The sequence below is a fragment of the Arabidopsis thaliana genome, assembly GCF_000001735.4.
Source record: "Arabidopsis thaliana chromosome 1 sequence".
Taxonomy (NCBI): Eukaryota; Viridiplantae; Streptophyta; class Magnoliopsida; order Brassicales; family Brassicaceae; genus Arabidopsis; species Arabidopsis thaliana.
In genome coordinates this window covers 12,866,660-12,887,261 of record NC_003070.9, presented here as the reverse complement: position 1 = coordinate 12,887,261, position 20,602 = coordinate 12,866,660, and the positions used below count along the sequence as shown (strand labels likewise).

The 20,602-nt window shown below is 30.1% G+C and overlaps 5 protein-coding genes and 1 pseudogene across 12 annotated transcripts; 3 read left to right on the top strand and 3 right to left on the bottom strand.

Moving 5' to 3' along the window:
• Nucleotides 1-278: 278 nt before the first annotated feature.
• AT1G35186 lies at nucleotides 279-1,656 on the top strand (annotated as a pseudogene; the record flags this gene model as incomplete). Its single annotated transcript has 1 exon — nucleotides 279-1,656.
• An 843-nt stretch (nucleotides 1,657-2,499) lies between these two features.
• Nucleotides 2,500-4,608, bottom strand: AT1G35183 (zinc finger, C3HC4 type (RING finger) protein; the record flags this gene model as incomplete). 3 transcript variants are annotated; one of them, NM_001333135.1, is made up of 4 exons in its annotated part: nucleotides 4,577-4,608; nucleotides 3,770-3,885; nucleotides 3,195-3,294; nucleotides 2,500-2,849 (listed from the first exon to the last, which is right to left on the bottom strand). In NM_001333135.1, the coding sequence occupies exons 2-4, from the start codon at nucleotides 3,858-3,860 to the stop codon at nucleotides 2,672-2,674; spliced, it is 369 nt and encodes a 122-aa protein (NP_001320762.1). In that variant the 5' UTR covers nucleotides 3,861-3,885; nucleotides 4,577-4,608. The 3 variants fall into 3 exon arrangements, with proteins under 3 accessions (NP_001320762.1, NP_001320761.1, NP_001319147.1); NM_001333136.1 differs by lacking the exon at nucleotides 4,577-4,608 and adding an exon at nucleotides 4,451-4,487; NM_001333134.1 differs by lacking the exons at nucleotides 3,770-3,885; nucleotides 4,577-4,608 and having other exon boundaries at nucleotides 2,672-2,849; nucleotides 3,195-3,296.
• A 3,183-nt stretch (nucleotides 4,609-7,791) lies between these two features.
• Nucleotides 7,792-7,956, bottom strand: AT1G35181 (uncharacterized protein; the record flags this gene model as incomplete). The annotated part of the gene is made up of 1 exon (NM_001123941.1): nucleotides 7,792-7,956. One exon carries the CDS (start codon nucleotides 7,954-7,956, stop codon nucleotides 7,792-7,794), a length of 165 nt encoding a protein of 54 aa, NP_001117413.1.
• A 470-nt stretch (nucleotides 7,957-8,426) lies between these two features.
• On the top strand, nucleotides 8,427-10,155 carry AT1G35180 (TRAM, LAG1 and CLN8 (TLC) lipid-sensing domain containing protein). Its single transcript, NM_103215.5, has 4 exons — nucleotides 8,427-8,986; nucleotides 9,121-9,240; nucleotides 9,588-9,683; nucleotides 9,922-10,155. Exons 1-4 carry the CDS (start codon nucleotides 8,618-8,620, stop codon nucleotides 10,030-10,032), a joined length of 696 nt encoding a protein of 231 aa, NP_174751.2. The 5' UTR covers nucleotides 8,427-8,617; the 3' UTR covers nucleotides 10,033-10,155.
• Nucleotides 10,156-15,004: 4,849 nt separating this feature from the next.
• Nucleotides 15,005-16,699, top strand: AT1G35170 (TRAM, LAG1 and CLN8 (TLC) lipid-sensing domain containing protein). 4 transcript variants are annotated; one of them, NM_103214.5, is made up of 4 exons: nucleotides 15,005-15,491; nucleotides 15,626-15,745; nucleotides 16,105-16,200; nucleotides 16,420-16,699. In NM_103214.5, exons 1-4 carry the CDS (start codon nucleotides 15,123-15,125, stop codon nucleotides 16,522-16,524), a joined length of 690 nt encoding a protein of 229 aa, NP_174750.4. In that variant the 5' UTR covers nucleotides 15,005-15,122; the 3' UTR covers nucleotides 16,525-16,699. The 4 variants fall into 4 exon arrangements, with proteins under 4 accessions (NP_174750.4, NP_001323318.1, NP_001323316.1 ...); NM_001333133.1 differs by having other exon boundaries at nucleotides 16,105-16,699; NM_001333132.1 differs by having other exon boundaries at nucleotides 15,626-16,200.
• A 1,672-nt stretch (nucleotides 16,700-18,371) lies between these two features.
• GF14 PHI (GF14 protein phi chain) lies at nucleotides 18,372-20,181 on the bottom strand. 2 transcript variants are annotated; one of them, NM_001198209.1, is made up of 4 exons: nucleotides 19,504-20,136; nucleotides 19,291-19,413; nucleotides 19,090-19,206; nucleotides 18,372-18,900 (listed from the first exon to the last, which is right to left on the bottom strand). In NM_001198209.1, exons 1-4 carry the CDS (start codon nucleotides 19,996-19,998, stop codon nucleotides 18,748-18,750), a joined length of 888 nt encoding a protein of 295 aa, NP_001185138.1. In that variant the 5' UTR covers nucleotides 19,999-20,136; the 3' UTR covers nucleotides 18,372-18,747. The 2 variants fall into 2 exon arrangements, with proteins under 2 accessions (NP_001185138.1, NP_564453.1); NM_103213.3 differs by having other exon boundaries at nucleotides 18,376-18,816; nucleotides 19,504-20,181.
• Nucleotides 20,182-20,602: the final 421 nt, after the last annotated feature.

Sequence of the window (20,602 nt, the reverse complement as noted above, 5' to 3'; positions counted from 1 at the left end):
AGGAGAGAAAAAAGACAATTATGTGTGTAGAAGACAAGGGTAAAAATGTCAAAACATCACTCTCTATCTTACCCACCTAATTAAGAAAAAGTATGTATAGATACTTAATTATTCATTCCTATCAACATATGTATTGATATTTTCCTTAATTAATTCAGAGATTAAAAGCTGGTATTTCAGTTAGAAAAAAAAGAAGACAAAATGTGGTATTTTTGTTAGTTTTCTCTTGAATAGATGTGTGGTTTAGTTCATTTATGGTGTTTTAGGGGGATTGGTACCCCAACTCTTTTCTAGCCTTGGTAGTTAGGGGTCAATATTTCATATACTTTGGCCCTCTCTATGTCAAAAGATCTTATCTTCCCTCCTATATGGATGGCGGAGCATGCTAGCGGCTAGAAAACTCCTTCTATCTGGGATGAGGAAAAACATTCAATCAAGCTTTGATACTCGAGTTTAGAGCGACCCATGGATCCCAACCACACCGGCATGTCCAACCAAAAGTAAGCTCACTAGCACTTACCCAAACTTCTTTGTCATTGAGCTAATCAACCATGTGTCGAAAGCTTAGAAGGTAGAAAAGATTCAAGAACTTATGTCACAAGAAGACATACCTCACATTCAGGGACTTATCGTTACGACTCTACATGAACAATCATGGAAGATCCAAACTTCAAGAAAAAACAAACGCTTTCTATGGAAAACTTTCAGGGGCTACCTAGCAACGTGCTAACGACTAGCTGATTGTCATCTAGGAACTAATCATTTGTGCCTCTGATGTGGGATGGACGAGGAAATTATTAACCATGTTTTAGTTGAGTGTCCTCCTGCTTTCCAGGTTTAGTCTTTATCTTGATTTCCTCGTCTTCTCTGTTTGAGAATCTAGACCATCTATTTTGAAGAGCGAAGGAATTAGGAGGCCGAGAGGAGAATATCTAGAATTTCCCTTGTATCATGTGGTTCATTTGGAAGGATCGTAACACTAAGGTTTTGAGAACAAGGATACCCACCTTAGATATGTTCCAACACGCATCAAAGGAAGCAAAATCTTTCCATATAGCGAGAGCCCGTGAGACAATCCTTGACCCCTAATCGCTTCAACAACCCGCAGTCCAAACCCCTTTTTCAATAGACTCTTTTGTCTATCGAGTAGATGGTTCTTTGGTAGATTCATGCACTCTAAGTGGTATTGGTTGGATTGTTGGCTCAAATGGTTTGGTATCTTATCTTGGTCTATCAAGAGCTGGTTCTTTGCTAAATTCATGCACTCTAAGTGATATTTGTTGGTTTGTTAGCTCAAATGGTTTAATATCTTATCTTGGTTTGAAGAGTTTTGGCTGCTGCTTATCACCTCTTCATGTAGAGTTTGAGTCTCTTCTCTCCACAATGAGATCTCTTATTTCTCTGTCTCTTTTTAATGTTGCAAGGAGTTAACTAATTTATTAGACACTTTCGATGAGTGGCTTGCCGTCACGCCAGAATTAGAAGATTTTAGCTCTTTGAAACTATCTTTTCTTCTTTTACTTTGTCATTTATTCGATGTTGTAACAACACCCGTGCTGACTGCTTTGTAAAAAGACACATTCATGTGGTTCCATTTTTTCCCATATAGGTTTTTCTACACCGGACTAGTTTTTCCTTGGAAAAAAATCGCACATTTCTAATTTGAATGGTTGAGTTTATTTTGCCCTAAAAAAAAAACTTACATGAGTGATTGACAATCATTCAATGAAAAAATAAATCTATAAACATATGTACAAACACAATATAGTTCCGCGGCAAACAATGTTCACATATTAACTAACACCATCTCCATTGTATTTCATTTTTAAAAAAGAGTAAAAACTTTCTATATCACTCGTTTTTTTACTCAAATTCTATCTAATAAATAAGAAAAATACAAATCTAGTTACTCCAAATATAGATTATGTATTCTATTTTGGAATGAGATATAGAGTAGGGTTAGAAAGAGTTTTATTCTATAGTAGAGTTAAGAAAAAAAATAAACTGGAGTTAGAGATACCCTGGTAAATTACAAAACCTACAATTTTTCTGTCAACTCTACATTCCTCATCCTCGTAAACCTAATCACTCGTTCATGTAATAATCTTTGTAGCTTGTTCACATAAGTCTAATTTCTCATTCATATAAACCACATTGCTAATCCAATTCAGCATAGTTGCTCAGCCACATATATCTAGTACCTTGGATCGATATAAAAGTCATATTTCATAATATATATACACTTATTCATAATGTATTTATAAATACGTTCGCTTATATAAAAACTTAAAAGAAAAAAAAAGTTGTAACGTTTTCCAATTTATTGCAATACCTTCGAATAAGAAAAGATATATAAACCTTCGTAACCAAATCACGTTTGAATATTGAGTTGTTAAAAGAAATTATAGTTGATTAACTTTTTAATAAATAGTAGCTGATTAATTTTTTTTAAAACGATATATAGTTGCTTACATTTATTTTAATAAAAATTCTAAACGATCCTCTCCAAATCAATAATAAAGTGCATATAATCAAATTAAGTTTGAGTCCAAAAGAGATTGTTTAGAAAGAAAATACTGAAAAGCAAATCAAGTTTGAGTCCGAAAGAGATTGTTTAAAACATAACATTTGCGAATACTTTAGAATAAAAATAGAATGTTGAACGATAGATTCAAGGCCTTGGCTCGTCACATTCAGAACCTGTCTCCATATCATCGGATTCTGTCTCCTCATCTTCAGAACTCTCAGATTCCGTCTCCGACTCTTCCTGATATGATCCTGTGTCCTCAACGTCATGTTCACGAATGAAGTTGTTACTTTCCATGGACAATAAAAGGGGGTCGTCATGCCTGTCATACAAATTATAAAATTAGTTCAAAAAACAATTGTGTTCTCAAATAATATATGAGTTATTAAGAAAACATAACATAATTAACACAATTGTATTTTCAATCTAAAAATATAATTTCAAATTCTGAAAACTAAACCCTAAATTTAAACAGTGTACATTTTTCTTTATTTTAAAGCAATAAGCTAGACTTTATATTGTTTAGTTAAAAAATATAGATGAAATAAGGGGGAAATGTAAATACAATGAAGCGATATTTCACAGAACAATAAAAACCCAAGAACTAGTAAGATAAAAAAAAATGAATCTCAAAAATGTTTCAGATAAAATATATAATAGTGAGTACCTTAGTATCTTGAGAGGATCCGGACCCAATTCAACATAGCATACAGGACAACATTTCCAGTCATGTTCTGTTATTTTGCCATAAATGCATCTAAAGCAAACTGTTTACAAAGATTTAATAAAAAAAAAATAGGTTAAGCTAGTGAAATAAATTTGAAAAAATGTAGATATTTCAATCAAAACAAGTAGATTTATAAATAAATATGAATCAAATGATTAAAGCCAAGAACATATATGTCTTTTTTTTGTCAAACGCCAAGAACATATATGTATTGTAGTGAACTGTAAATCTAAGGAGAAGAACGAGTTTGAAGAGTTATATGCAAATAAAAGATTAAAGAGTTATATACAAAGAAAATAAAACATAAAAGGCTCACACAAATTAACTCTAATCTTAGAAGAATTTAAGGTGGGAAACAACTAATGAGATAGATATATATGAAAGAAATCAGACTAATCCTCAATTACAAAAACAATAACTAGTAAGGCGAATACGATAGTTAAAGGACCAAAGCAAAATACAATGAAAATAAATGTAATAAACAAATAATGTAACTAGAGGGAATGAGGGCTCACAGATGTGGTTGCATCGCTTCAGGGCTGTGGCATGGTCAAACAAATTGTTGCAAATAGCACAACTGTACAGCTTCCTCATCTCATCTTCCATCTTTCTTGATGTCTCTTCTCAGGTCCTATTAACAACAACAAAAATCGAACGAAATTAAATTTTTCTAGATACTATAATTCAATATGATCGAATATTCTTGATAAAAAAAAATTATTAGGAAACCTCAACATCAATTATAATTAAAGAATAACATGATTATTTGATATGTAATATCGAAAAGGTAAGATGATTTTCTTAAGTTTAAATTAAAACAAAAACCGTTAACAACCGTTGCCCTCGCTTTTTGAAAAACAAAATCTTTTGTTCTATTGATAATCTGAAACTGTTTTCAGTTTTCATAGTTGTTTTTAAAGAAGATCTAAATGCTAATATGATTATTAATGCTGTTTGTTTGGATCTTTTTGTTTAATAATTGTAGTAGAATATGTTAGTATTTAGGTTGAGAATTACTTAGCTTATCTATAAGATAAATGAACAATTACATGAGAACAAAGGAGAGAAATATATGTGTGTCAAACTGGTGTTTTGCGCAGATCTATACATAAACTAAACAGATCTGTAGTTTTTACTTCTACAATAGTGATAGAAATATAAGTTCTTACAGATCTACAAGATAAAAAGACACATACATTTTTCTTCTACACGAACTTGTTTTTTGGACTATTGTAATGATTTTTTACAAATCTATTGCGGAATTGAAAACAAAAGCGAGAAAAATAAGTTCTTACAAATCTACAAGATAAAAAGGAACATACCTTTGTTTTCTTTGTAGCAAAGATAGCCTATATGGCTGCTGTTTTATGTTTTATAAATTCTATCATGTAACAATGATATATATAGTGTCAAGATAGGATTTTCTATAAATTAATTTATTTTAAAATATTTCATATTTTATTTTAAATTAAGAAAGAAATATTTTATTTTCTCAATTTCCATGAAGGGAAGACTACAGTGCATGAATCAAATATTCCTAATAAAGTGCAAGACCCAATTCAATTTTAGCAAAATATAATGTAGATAAATTTGTAGAATTATTCTATATATTAAATAATTCCAAAAAATCACTCTTTTGTTTTAAAAAAAAAATATCACAGCAGGCATATGAATAAAAGTTTACGTATATATATATATATATATATATATATATATATATATATATGTATATATATAAATCAATCTCTATTTATACAAATTAAGGATTTGTGGTGGTAGTTTTAAAGGACATAAATATAAAATAGGTGGATTATGTAATTTTTCTTTTCTTTTTGAACACCTATTATGGAATTTCTATATTATTTTTTGCTGTCAATGTTATTATTTATGTATTCAAACTTCATACATTAATGATTCATTTGACTACCATATACTCATTTTTATTATCACTACATAGAAACATATTGACCATAGATTACTATAATTTTAAATAACAAATTAAGGCTACTAATAAAAAACATTGTTTTAATATTTTATCATTTACTTTAACCTTTTGATTATAAGATATCAAAGAGATTTCAGATTTTGTTTCTGTACTTATCTTTTAGTTAATATTGCAATAATGTATCAAATTTTAATAATAGGGGTGCTAATATTTCCATAATCACAATTCTTTCAATTTTGAATTTGACCATTTCAGCTTATTCTTTCCAGAATATTTCCATATGAGATTTAGATCCCTAATTTTGTTTATTCTTTAAGTTTTCATTCTTGTTTGAATGAAAAATAAATTAAGTTGGCCAATTGAAGTGTTGCCTTCAAACTTACTGATATTCTTAGGTTTTACTTTTAGATATACACAGTGCACAACAGTTCAAAATAGTATTTGAGGGATCAAATCCACATATACCAGATTCTCATACTAAAAATATGCGAGAGTTGAATTAATTAAGCTAAGATAAGAATATGGGTTTTTTGTGTTCTAATTGCAAGAATTTTTTAAGAAGTTAATGTGACAAACAATTTGAAACTATAAAACAAAAGCATCAATCATTAGGATAATTCGTAGAGAAACATGACTTGAAGAAACAAATAATCGAATATAGAATAATTTAAGCATCATTATAGAACTCAAATAACTGAATAAGATTGAACCACAACCCATGTTTTAGAATTAACGATGCGATCGATTGAGGAAGTTGACTCTCAATGAATGTGGGTTTGATCCGACGAGAGCAGGTCAACTCGGGTTCACTTATGTTTTCCTACATAGAAATACATCCTTATGAGACACAAAATCCTAAGTTTTCAATATCTTGAAGCAACTCTTTGAGCTAAGATCCATTATGTTGCGCAAATCTCTTAGATTTAATTTTCTATCTTTGCATTTCTTGCATTTAGGTAACAAGCTGCTAGCTCAATTTATAAAATAGGTTAGAGCAGATGGTACTTACTAGTTAGATCCTTGTATAGTATGATAACATGTCACCTACTACTCTATCAAGGTCTACTAGAGGAAATAGTGTACATGTCCCTGGCTTGAGATTCAAAGATAAATTTGTTCAATGAACTAACAAGTGAAACGAGCGCATGCTTAATCAGTTAATATATATATATAGACCCAGAGGACATTCGTTTTATAATTTTATTAAATCAGACATTTTCTTTCAGGCACCAGATTATATATCTCATGAATACATACCAAAAGATACTAAATAGGAAAGTGTAAGTAATCACTTATACTGTTAGAACTCTAGCTTTGAATAATCTTCAACAGCTTCAATAATTAATAACAAGCCATCAGTCAGCCTCTTTCAATATCTATGGAAGCTAAGCATTCCCCCAAAATTAAACATTTTTGGTGGACATCTCTTTATAATGCTCTTTGGGTCTTTGTGTTGCAGAAATTTGTAAAATAGAGATAGATGAGAGTTGATAGTAAGCTGTGTGAAGAGCTCTTGGAATTGGCGCTAGTTGTGCACATGTCGAGTGACCAAATAAGAAATAAATATATATATATATGAGAATGTAGCTTCTATGTTGATCCATGTTATGGGTGAGTTTGTTGTGCACAATTTTTTTGTCAAAAACCTAATTTATTTTATAAAATGATTCGTGAATTACAAAAGAAAAAACTAAGGAGCTTATATAGGATCAGTTTAAAGTTCTAAAATGCTATAGAAAGAAATAAAAAGGTGCAAAATTATAAAGATATAGCCATTACGCTTGTCTTGAGTCTTAAGAGCTTGGGGCCGAATATGTGGTAACTAGGTGCATTCTGGATGACGTAGGAATTCTTTATTACACTTCCAAAAACATAAGGAAAGAGCCGTTGGAACATAATTTCTCTCCATTCAAATAAGGTAAGTTCAGCTCAAGGTTAATCCCGTGATCAAATGGGGTTTGATGCGGCTAATTATAAGGCTCATGTGGTGAGGGTCCTAGATGAAGTGGAAACTCTTCTGGTGCTACACATGATTATCCAAAGATACATTTAAGGAAAGATATAAATCAGGTAGGATTTGGCCATGGGAGGAACAAAAAGGCAACTCTTAATCTAGTTCGAACAGGGCGTGTTCGAACTCGATCAATCTACTCCCAATGGTTGATTTGGTGATGAATATTAAAACCAAGATGAAAATTCCGAGTGGATTTAGCTGGAGAGGATTTACATGGCTCGGTTAAAGCTCCTCATAAGGGTTTGTGAACCAACTCCAAATCTTATCGATCCAATTGGATTCTAGCTCGTTCATTCTCATAAATATGCATGTTGTTGAAGAATATTGAAGCCAAGATGAAATTGGAGGGTGGATAAGGCTGGAGATGACATACATAACTTTGTTAAGGCTTTGAGTAAGGGTTTGTGAATCAACTCTGAATCTAATCGATCCAATTGGATTATGACTCGACCATTTATCACAAAATAGGCAACTTCTAGATGGATTTTGAAGTCCACTCCATTTGGTCGAGTAGAACTTGATTTGGTTGAGTATCTCCTTGTTGGCTTGGGTGGTGCAGTTATTATATCGGCTTAAGCTCAGCTCCTCGTCAAGCTTGGTACTAATACGTATACCAAACAAGTAGGTATAGAATGGACATTATACAAAAAATAGAGTGTGAACTGATCATAGAAAGGATCACCAGCTAGTGACCCAACAACTATACCACCCGAAGTTGAAGTTGAAGTTGAAGTTGAAGCCATGCATATAGAAGTCCTGCAAATTAAGAGATTATGCTTCACATGGCTTAAAATTTGTGGAGACTCAACTGCCCTCTACCATCCTCTTCAAGACCCATACGCAAGCCAATCAAATTCAATCTAAAGGCACACATCGATTTCTACCTATATGAGTGATGGTTTACTATTAGCTAAAAGATAGTGTAAGTTTAATTTCAAGAAAATCCTTGGAGAGGCAAACAATATAGCTGATATCATAGAAATGTTAGAACGAATCTTACTAATTATGTATAATATTAAAGGGCTTAAGAATTATTATTATTATTATTTTCATTAGGCACGTTTCTACACGGCTTCTAAATCAGGTTGCCATTGGATAGCCTTTATTTAATAATTCAGCTGATTGGTTGGGAGCTACTTTCTAACTCTTTGGATCTAATCTTGTCGGATCAGTTAATTTTGGAAGAAGAAGAATAAAGATCAAATCAATGGGACCGACCTCATTGAATAATCCAACTAACTTACACCGAACTCACAATCTCGGTCTATTAATGACCAAACCATAGACCAAAATCATATAAACATCATCTTCTTTTTTTATGGTTTGAGCATTAAAAAGACCTTAGATAACAAAGTTGTGTCTCTCTGAAGTCTGAACCAAAAAGATAAGACGAAAAGGAGATCAATGGAGGAAGAATACGTAAGAGTAATAAGCATAACAACAATAGGAGTAATCTCATGGGGTCTCATTTTCATCCTTGTAAGACGAATCTTCTCAAGCTACTCGTTCGACTTCAGCACCCGTATAGTCTCAACGCTTCACGCAACAATCGCTGTCACTTTAGCAACTCTCTCGATTCAAGATTGGTCTTGTCCTGTTTGTCCCATTGCTTCTACATCGTCTCTCCGGCAGATGGAAACGTTGGCGTTTTCATTGTCGTACATGATCTACGATCTCATTTGTAGCCACTTTGATCAAGTCCTTAGCATTGATAATGCGGTTCATCATTCTGTTTGCATTCTTGGTTTTGTAGCTGGACTTTTCTACCAAAAGGTACATATTTTCCCCCTCTTTTATGTCGTTTTTAATGGTAACTTGTAGTCTTGTAGATTATGTACTATGAAAAGTTGGATCTTAAGTAACTAAATAAACTTATTTTTTGTTGTGAATATATGGTGGATTTAAAGTGTGGATCCGAGATGGTGGCAGCACTTTGGATAACAGAGATCTCAAGTCCGTTTCTTCACCTCAGGGAGATTCTTAAAGAGATTGGTTATAGAGACACCGACCTAAATCTTGCAGCCGATGTGAGTACTTTACATACATATTTTTTAATGAATTATAGTTAGTAGTTATTTAGAATCCTTAGCAGAACACTTAATGAATTAGAATTAGTATTACCACTTAACTTCTTAATGAGTTAGCTAGCTATCATATCTAGAAATAAATATACAAACCAACACGTTGAGTTAACTATAGTCAAATTGTCAAGTCTTGCAAGTTTTGTAAGAAAACTCTACATTATGGCTATTTAATGGAGTATTATTGTTCATGAGACGTTGATACGAGAAATTTCTAAATCTGTCTAAACTTTTTCCAATATTATTGCGAGAGACCTAAGTAATAATAATAAAAAAAAAAAAAAACTGTGTAGGTGTGTTTTGCAACAATTTTCTCGTTGGCCAGAATGGTGGGTGGACCTTACCTAGTTTACGTAACAATATCAGCCGATAATCCCATTCTCATCAAGGTATATCTTAATATATGAATATCAGAAATTCAGAATATGACATACATTTCGTTTTGGCTTTTACTTATTATCGTTTCATCAATTGTTCATAGTTTTTATAAAGATGTGAAACTTTCAAAATTGAAAAGAATATTTTGTTTAGGAAAGATGGTATACTATATTATTCTTCATGATCACAGATTTCAGTTGAGATATAACATTTCATGTTTTTTTTTTTTTGGTGTTCTTATTTTCTTAGGCAATGGCGTTGGGGTTACAACTTGTGAGCGCATTCTGGTTCTATAAAATCCTCAAAATGATGAGATACAAATTTATCAAAAGATCAATGTCCAACAAAAAATCGGCTTAGTTGAAATTCCAAAAACTCTATCATGTAACATTTGACTCATCCTTTTCTATATGTAAGTTAAATGTGAGGAATCCAAAGAAACTGACTTATACTAATAAATAAAAGATATGAAAATCCATAAAATTTTATAAGTTTAGTCATTCCAAACGGATAAATGGTTAATTCAAAAATATGATTTGTTTGGAGATAAAATATTGAACCAAACAAAAGAAAATCACTGAACTATTGATTCTTTAGAAGAAAAGGAAAGCTGTATTTGTCAAAAAAAGAATTACAAGTAAACTAAAAAAAAAGGTAGAAAATCCTACTATATTATTTGGGAAGTACATTTTAAATGTAACCTTAATTTTTGTAGTTAATTACATGATAATGCTATTAGAAAAATTTAATCAAAAACAAAATCCTTTAATGACGTCATTAATTACCAAAATCTTTTAACGACAATATTCATTTCTTAATTATAAGGCTTATTGGATCTAAAAACGGGTCATCAAAGATTTCCTAAACTGAAGCAAAATATACTGAATATTCAAATATCTATCTGTTACTAAATTATAAACAAATAAGTTCGTAAAACAATTTAATATTTTATATACAAAATCAACTAAATCTTAATCACATAAGAATTAGCACAAAAAAAGTATTCAACAATTAAAAAATTATCAAATCTCTGTGTTATATAAGTTTTGATACTATATTCGAATAAAGTGTAATATACCTTTTTAATTTGTATTCTTTAACTAATTTAAGCTAACTAATATATTTGCTAATCTTATACCTATCAAAACCGACTATCGTTTCTTATCTCTATAGTATTTTTGCAAGACTTTTTTGGTGGATTTGGGTAAAAGTGCATTCGGGTCATATGGTACATTCTCCTATTAAATAAATATGGTGCACTCCTATGTTATTAGCTAAAATGTTTATATTATAATTCAGAGTCATATCATAAATAAAATTAATATTAATAAAATAAATGACTTTTTGGCAAGATGGATTTGGAGGGACGGGTTTTTGAATCAATATTAATAAAAAAAAGTTAAATATAATTAAATCACCGTTTCAATACAGGTTAAATCTTTAGTTTACTATTTTTTAAGACCATTAATATTAAACATATCAAATCATACTAATTTAGAAAAGATTATATAAAACCAAAAATGTTATGTGGTATGTATAATGTTACTATATATAAAATTAAACTATAAAATATAAAACTTTAAGCTAAAAACTGCGGTAACAATTATAAACTGTAAAATATAAATATTTTGTAAAAATTAAATTTGCAAGTTTTAATATATCCTACTTTTAAAAAATAAATCGTCCCGCGGTATACCGCAGGTTAAAATCTAGTCCGTTATAAGAAGAAAGTAAACAATAATAGTGGAAAGAAATCCCGTAAAATTTATTTAGTCAACCTTACCAGTTCATGGTTATTGGCGGATCTAGAAGGTATTTAAATTAGGGACATAATCATAAAAATCGATACTAAAATATTACTGCAAGTAAATAATTTACAACATTTTAGATTTTCTTTATACTCCATGCAGCTATTTTTATAAGATATCTATCAAATATTATCTAATTAATTTCAATCATATTTTTATCTTATTATCTAATTTATTTGTTTTTCTTTCTCAAATCTTATTATAAAAAGTACGATTTTGAAAATGAGTAACTCATAAGATTGTGCCATGTGTCAAGTCTATCGATCAGATGTTGACATAAATAGATTAACTTCTTTTTTCTTAAAGAATATAACACTAAAAAAACAATTTACATATACTAATTTATATATCTATATCTATTTTTGTTTTAAGCAAAAGTAGAATTAACAAATTTGTTTTTACATCTGTTATTTGTAACTTAAATTTAGCATGTATTAATTTTCTTAAAAATCATTTAGTAAGGAAAATAATACTAATTAAACAAAAAGCCATTGAAATTTAAAATAACAGTATAATTTAATTTAACATTAATTTAATTGGATAAAATAGTATTTATCATTGTAATATAGTGTTTCATTCTTTAAATTAAAACACAAAAAAAAAATTAATGAGATTATAAGAATAAAGTTTTGAATATTTATGTTATATTCAAAGAATTTTAATGTACACGTGATTGAGAGTCTTGCATCCTTGGATGTGTTAATACAAACTTATACTTATGTTTTATTTTAAACATTTTAACGCATGTATTCATAAGTGAAAACATAATTTTTGGGAAAATAGCTTATAGGATTTTACTTTCAATTACTTAATGCGAAGTTAATATTTTATTTTTAATTTTAACTCATTTAGAATTAGTTTGCATGAGGTAAAATTAATTTACGAGATTACGCCGCATAGATTTGATCTGATATAAATATTTATTTGATATGAAATTGTTATCACTTAAGATGAAGTGTGTCGAATTAAAATAGAATTATTATGATGAAATATATAGTTAAACTGTATTGCAAAATTGAATGTTTAAGATAGAACTTTTTTTTTCCTAAATACCAAAATTAAATATAGAAAAGTGTGTTAATTACTATTTAGAAATCAAATATCATTATTAAAATTGAATGTGTAGAATTAAAATTATAATAAAATTGAATGCATAAGAATACAAAAAAAATAAAAACAAAAATTATTAAATTAAATATCAAGAAATATATATATATAACTATTTTACTATTCTAAATTCAAATACTATCGATGAAAATTTACATTAATGTCGAGATAACGCCATATAGAAAACTATACTTTAAAAAATGTCTGTTTTCCAAAATATTTTTGTGTAAATTTCTATTTTTACTAATTATTTGTTTATTTGTTGATTACATTTAATATTTATTAGATATAAAATATGATATACATATCTTATTATATAAAGTATGGTTTTGAAAATTATTAACTCATAGGATTATGCCATGTGTCAAGTCTATCGATCAGATGTTGACACGTGTAAGAAAATAATTAACTTTTTTCTTCTTAAAGAAATAGAAAACTAAAAAGTAAATCATTATTAACATATACTAATTCATATGTCTATATCTAAAATATATTACATTTTATTTTTCTTAACCAAAAGGAAAATTAACCAAAAATATTTATATATGTTATTGGTCAAATTTTTAATGTGTATGGTATTAACAATTTTTTTATTATTATTAATTATGTTTTGTTAATTGTTAATAATTTTTAATATTAACTAAGATATAGATTTGATCTCATATATATATTATTTTGACATGAAATCATTATCAAGTAAGATGAAGTGTGTAGAATTAAAATCGAGTTTTTTATAAAATAGATAGTTAAATTGTATTACAAAATTGAATATGTAAGATAAAAATTTATTCTTTTCTTCTAAATACTAAATTATAATAAAGAAAAAGTGTGTAGGTTACTATTTAGACTTCAAATATCATCAATAAGATTGAATGGGTATAATAAAATAAAATGCATAAGACTACTATTTTACTATTCAAAATTATATATTAAGAACAATGTATAGATTATTATTTTACTATTCAAAATTTAAATATTATCGATAAAAAATTACAGTTACATCTTACACCTGCCTATTTAGGCGGGCCTTATCTAGTTTATTTTATATAATGAGCTTAGAAGAGTTTTTTTGAGTACTTGATGAGAATATTAGTATGGTTATACTTCTGTTCTTTACTAAGATTTTTAACGCATGTGAAAACACAATTTTATTTTGAGAAATATGGCTTATAGGATTGAACTATTGATTACATAATGAGAATATTCATATTTTTAATATGTTTTATTTATTAATTTTAAGTCATATATAATTAGTTTAGAATGAGGTAAAACTAACCTAAGAGATTGCCCCATATAAAAAAACTATACTTTAAACAATTTCAGTTTTCCAAATATTTGTTTGTAAATTTCTATTTTTTATTAATTATATTTTGGTACTTTTAATATTAACTAAGATGTCAAATATGTTATACATATTTATTTTATATTAAGTCGTTAGCACTTATCTATCAAGATGAAGTGTAAAATTAAATCCAAATTATTATGATGAAATAGATAGCTAAACTATATTACAAACTAAATGTAAGATTGAAATTTGGTGTAAAAAAAAATTAAATATACAAAAAGGTGGAGTAAAATTCAAATATTATCACTAAGATGGAGTATGTAGAATTAAAATTTAGGTTATTTTGATGAATTAGATAGTTTTTTTCTTTTTTTTGGACAAAATGAATTAGATAGTTAAAATGTATATGAAATAGAATGGGTAAGATTAAAATTTTTTTAAAACAAAAATTACTAAACTAAACATTAGGAAAAGTGTGTGCATTACTATTTATTATTCGAATTTAAATTACAATGATGAAATTTTATATTTATATCTATACTCGCTTATATACGTGGGCTTTAGCTAATATCATAATAATGGATCCATCAAACTAGGTTGAAACAAACTTTTCTAAATCCTATTTGATTCAAACATATATGCCTAACACTTGTTATTCTTATGCAGACCTCATCCAATTCACAGCATTACACAAATATATAATCGATTCGGTGTTTCTTGTTATCTGAATCAGTATCCATTCTCAAACAGCGCAAACTGTGTAACCTTAACATGTGTACAAAAAGCATAACCAGATGCATGGCAAATCATTAATAAGAGAGAAAACTGAGTTTACTTTTAATATTACGCTAACCAATTAAGCTAATTAACATTGAATTATAAGAGATATAAAGAATATTGATCGAGGGCCTGACTGGTTTAAACGCAGCGGATGCGGTTGCGGTTACGGGAGTTTAAGGAAAAGGGTGTTTGCGGTTCCAATCAAGCCCTAAGTAAGAGATCGTGTCTCCGAGATTCTCACTAACAAAACCCTAAAACTAAAATTGTACGTTTAAGATTTTTTTTTTTTTTTTTTTCACATGGCAAACTCACAATCTCGGTCTATTAATAACGCCTAAAGACCAAACCAAAGACCAAAAGCATATAAACATCATCTTCTTTTTTATGGTTTGAGCATTAAAAAGACCTTAGATAACAAAGTTGTGTCTCTCTGAAGTCAGAACCAAAAATATAAGACGAGAAGGAGATCAATGGAGGAAGAATACATAAGAATAATAAGCATAACAACAATAAGAATAATCTCATGGGGTCTCATTTTCATCCTTGTAAGACGAATCTTCTCAAGCTACTCGTTCGACTTCAGCACCCGTATAGTCTCAACGCTTCACGCAACAATCGCTGTCACTTTAGCAACTCTCTCGATTCAAGATTGGTCTTGTCCTGTTTGTCCCATTGCTTCTACATCGTCTCTCCGGCAGATGGAAACGTTGGCGTTTTCATTGTCGTACATGATCTACGATCTCATTTGTAGCCACTTTGATCAAGTCCTTAGCATTGATAATGCGGTTCATCATTCTGTTTGCATTCTTGGTTTTGTAGCTGGACTTTTCTACCAAAAGGTACATATTTTCCCCCTCTTTTATTTCGTTTTTAATGGTAACTTGTAGTCTTGTAGATTATGTACTATGAAAAGTTGGATCTTAAGTAACTAAATAAACTTATTTTTTGTTGTGAATATATGGTGGATTTAAAGTGTGGATCCGAGATGGTGGCAGCAATATGGATAACAGAGATCTCAAGTCCGTTTCTTCACCTCAGGGAGATTCTTAAAGAGATTGGTTGTAGAGACACCGACCTAAATCTTGCAGCCGATGTGAGTATTTACATACATACATACTTTTCTTATATGAATTATAATTAGTAATTATTTAGTAATGCTTAGAAGAAAATTGTTATTAACATTTTAACTTGAGATAATCTAAAATCAAGAGATGTTAATTATTAAGATTGTTAGAGATAAGTTCTTAATGAGTTAGCTAGCTATCATTTCTAGGAATAAATATACAAAACCAACACGTTAACTATTGTCAAATCTTGCAAGTTTTGTAAAAACACTCTACATTATGGCTACGAAATCGATATTATTGTTTCTAAATCTAGAGATGTTAACTAAAATAAATTTATAATATTATGGCGGGAGAATTACGTAATAATAATCATTATTTTGTGGAGGTGTTTTTTGCAACAATTTTCTCGGTGGCCCGAATGGTGGGTGGACCTTACCTAGTTTACGTAACAATACCAGCTGATAATCCCATCCTCATCAAGGTATACAGTATCTTAATAGATGAATATGATTTACATTTCGTTCTAGGCTATACTTATTATTGTTTCATCAATTGTTCATAGTTTTATAAAAATGTGAAACTTTCAAAACTGAAAAGAAGATTTTGTTTAGGAAAAGATGCTAAAATATTTTTCATGATCACAAATTTCAGTTGAGATATAACATTTCATGTGCGTTTTTTTGTGTTCTTATTTTCTTAGGTAATGGGGTTGGGATTACAACTTGTGAGCGCGTTCTATAAATTACTCAAAATGATGAGATACAAATTTATTAAACGATCAATGTCCACCAAAAAATCGACGTAGTTGAAATTCCAAATATTATGACTCATGTGCTTTTCTATATGTAAATTATATGTAAGGAATCCAAAATGTCGACTTAATCTAAAAGAAAATAAACGATATGAAAATCTATAAAATTTTGTCTGATAGAGGTTATTGGTTAGTGAGCATTCCAAACGGATATATATTTTTATAGGAATATGTCATTTACATTTTTGTTGATTTAAAGTATGAGTACTTAGTGAATAAAATGCTCTCTTTTTTTTGTTGACTTTCAATCTAGTTACAAATATTTTTGTTGATAAAGCCAATTAAAACGCATCATTAACTAACTAGACGGAGCAATCAGACACTGTTATGTGTATGTTAAATAGCTAAACGAAGTTGTTTTCATCTAAACAACGCCGTTTTTACTAAAAGAAACTCTCCTCGATTAATCGATCTAGGAGTTTTCTTATGATTGAAAACACCGTTGTTTAGCTAATTAATAGACTCATTAACAGACACATAACAACATCTAATTGTTCCGTTTAGCTAGTTTACGATGTGGCTCAATTGGCTTTGTCAACAAAAATTTGCGATTAAATTAAAAGTCAACAAAAAATTGAGCATTTTAATTATGAGGTACGTAGACTATGCTTTAAATTAACAAAAATTGATAATTGATCATTTTTTTTGTCAAAGATAATTGATGATTTAAATGACATTTTCTCCTATTATTAATATATATATATAGGATTTGTTTTGAGATAAAATTTTGAATTCAAAAAAAAAGGAACAAGGAAAGTAAAAAAAAAACAACTAATCAATGGAATCTTTAGCCAAAGTAACAGCTTTATTTGTCAAAAATCACAAGTAAACTAAAAAAAGGTAGAAAAACCATTATAACAAGAATGTAAAGAATAATAGTGGAAAGAAATCTCGTAAAATTTCTTCAAGTCAACCTTACCAAGTCTTGCTTATTGGCGGATCTAGACGGTATTCAAATTAGGGACACAATCATAAAAATTTGATATTAAAAATGTTATTGCAAATAAATAATTTACATTAATGTTCAATCCATGACAGCTATCTATGGTTACTTGAGATGGCTCGTTGAAGTTTACATCTTATGAGCTTAAGATCTTCTGTCAAAAAAATTGTTGTCTGGCATATTTTCATGTGCCATTCATTTAGGAAGATCACAAACTTATTTGGGTTCTACATGGATCTATAAACTCATTTCAAATTATTCTAGAGTAACCCGCGGACGTGAAAACGTAGAGATCGAATGTTAGGTTTTCACATGACGCCTAAACGACAGTTTCGACCGCCTAAGATTATATATGCTTCGTTTTAATATTTTTTTCCAAATTTTAATTACTCAAATTCAAATTTGTTAAATTTTGTCTTCATATATATAGTTTAATGTTCAAATGTTGTTTGATATGAATTAATGTACGTTTTATCTATTTTTTGTTTTGTAAATTTAAGATTTTTATTTTTTAATTTATGTTTTAAATAACTTTTACATATAATAACATATTTATAATATTTTATACTATAAACGCTTTAACCGCCTAAAACTGTTTAGACCCGATGAAGCGTTGCATTGGGTTACCGCCCAATTAACGCCTAACGTTTTCTTGAACATTAATCTCTACCTTACTATGAGTGATGCTATCAATTAATCAGCTTTTGAGAGGTATTGACCTCGTTCATGTTAACTTTTGGTTGAGGTCTGCAAAACAATAACTGGTGAACGAGGTTGATACAAACTTTGGTAAGTCCCATTTGATTCAAACCTATATGCCCAACACTTGTTATTCCTACGCAAATCTCATCGAAATTCACGCAAATTTTGAGGTCAGTGTTTCCTGTAATAATCTGTATCAGTATTAGCAAGCGCTCATTCTCAAACAGCGTAAATTGTGTGTGCATAACCTAAGCAAACTCAGAAAACACAATTGCAAACGCAGTCACATGTATACAAAAACGCATAACCAGGTGAATGGCAAATCATTAATAAGAGAGAAAACTGAGTTTCAAGTACAAGGCATAAGCCGGGAAATGCAATCAATCAAGAGAAGAAGTAAAACAAAACAGAAATCCAGTAGCATCCACGATTGAGAAAAGCAAACAAAGGACAAGAATTAGACGGCCTTAGAAGCTTCGGGGATAGCAAAGGAAAGATTAGAAAATAAACACCAAGCAGAAACATAATTATAATTGCATAACTTAAGAATACTGAAAAAAGAAACCACAAACTTAGATCTCCTTCTGTTCTTCAGCAGGCTTTGGTGCTGCTGCTTCTTTAATCTCCTCCGGACTTTCGTCCTGATTAATCGTCGAAATTAACACAACAGAATCAGAGATCAAGACCAAGAAGCTCATGAGAGTATTATCATACATAATGCAAAACTAAACCATCTGATTCAAAGCTTATGAACAATGTGTGTGCACAATTCCAGCATCATGAGCCACTAAGCCTATCTATCATATCCATTATCAGCAATGAACTATGTTGGTGGACAATTCCAAAACTATTCTATCATAACCATTATCAGCAGTTTCGATGAAGCAAAGAACGGTTTCGTTTCGATCGTTTACCTGCATGTCAGAAGTCCAGAGAGTAAGATTGTCACGAAGAAGCTGCATGATCAAGGTACTATCCTTGTATGACTCCTCTCCAAGAGTATCTAACTCAGCAATGGCTTCATCAAACGCCTGTTATATCTCAATATCAATACACATAGAGTAGTACCAACACAATGACTCAAATCCCAAATAGATCAGAAACTTTCTCATCACCTGCTTAGCGAGATTACAAGCACGATCTGGAGAATTAAGAATCTCATAGTAAAACACAGAGAAATTCAAAGCCAAACCAAGACGAATCGGATGCGTTGGAGCCAATTCAGCATTAGCAATATCCTACAAACAAACAAAAGAAACACAGATTCACACAAATCATGATTTAACCTAGAAATGAGATCCAACAAAATTCCAGATCGGAGAATAAACCTGAGCAGCTTTGTAAGCGGTGAGAGTATGTTCAGCAGCATCTTTCCTCTCTTGACCAGTCTTAAACTCAGCCAAATACCTATGATAATCTCCCTTCATCTTAAGGTAAAAAACCTTAGAATCTCCATTAGCAGAAGCAGGAACAAGTCTAGTATCAAGAAGCTTAAGAATACCGTCACAGATTTTCGATAACTCAGATTCGATCTTGCTTCTGTAATCACGGATCGTGGTCACATGGTCATCGTTACCACGACTCTCTTCTTTTTGTTCAATGGAAGAGATGATTCTCCAGGAAGCACGACGAGCGCCGATTACGTTTTTGTAAGCGACGGAGAGGAGATTACGTTCTTCGACGGTGAGTTCGTCTTTGTCAACGGCTTCAGCGACTTTTTCCATGAATTCAACCATTTCTTCGTAACGTTCCGCTTGCTCTGCGAGCTTTGCGAGGTACACGAACTCTTCCCTCGCCGAGGATGATGCTGGTGGTGCCGCCATTAGAGATCGGTGATGGATGGATTCAGATCTGAGAGAGATTGAGAGAGATTTTTTTTTTTGTTCTGTTTTCGAATTTCAATTTTTTTTTTGTTGGGGTTTAAAAGATAGTTTTGTTTTTTTTGGTTTTTGTTTGAGTGGGGAGCGACGATTGCGAAAGGAGATGGAAGGAGGACCGTTGGATTAAATTTTGTACACGGGAATTTTCTGATACTTTTTGGGTCGGTTTTTAGGTCATCTCCAACAGCAGTTTTTTAATGAGTATCTGGAGATTAAAAAAATAAAAAGTAATGAAAAAGGTGGAGAAAGAAAGAGAAACGTTTCTCATATGAGAAACTATGAGAAACCCAACTCAACCCCTTGTTATTTATGATTGGTCAGATTTTGTCTTTATAATATAAAATTTAAATAAATAATATATTTATTATTAACTGATTAAAAAAATAGAATTGAGAAACTCATACTGTATCTGTGCGTTGGAGATGCCCTTAGTTTATTTTTATGTGGAAAAAGTTACTTTGTTGTATTTTGATTCCTTAATGGACCTTTTACGTCCATATTGGCATTTTGTAATTTCTGTTGATTGAGCAATTTTTTTTTTAAGTTG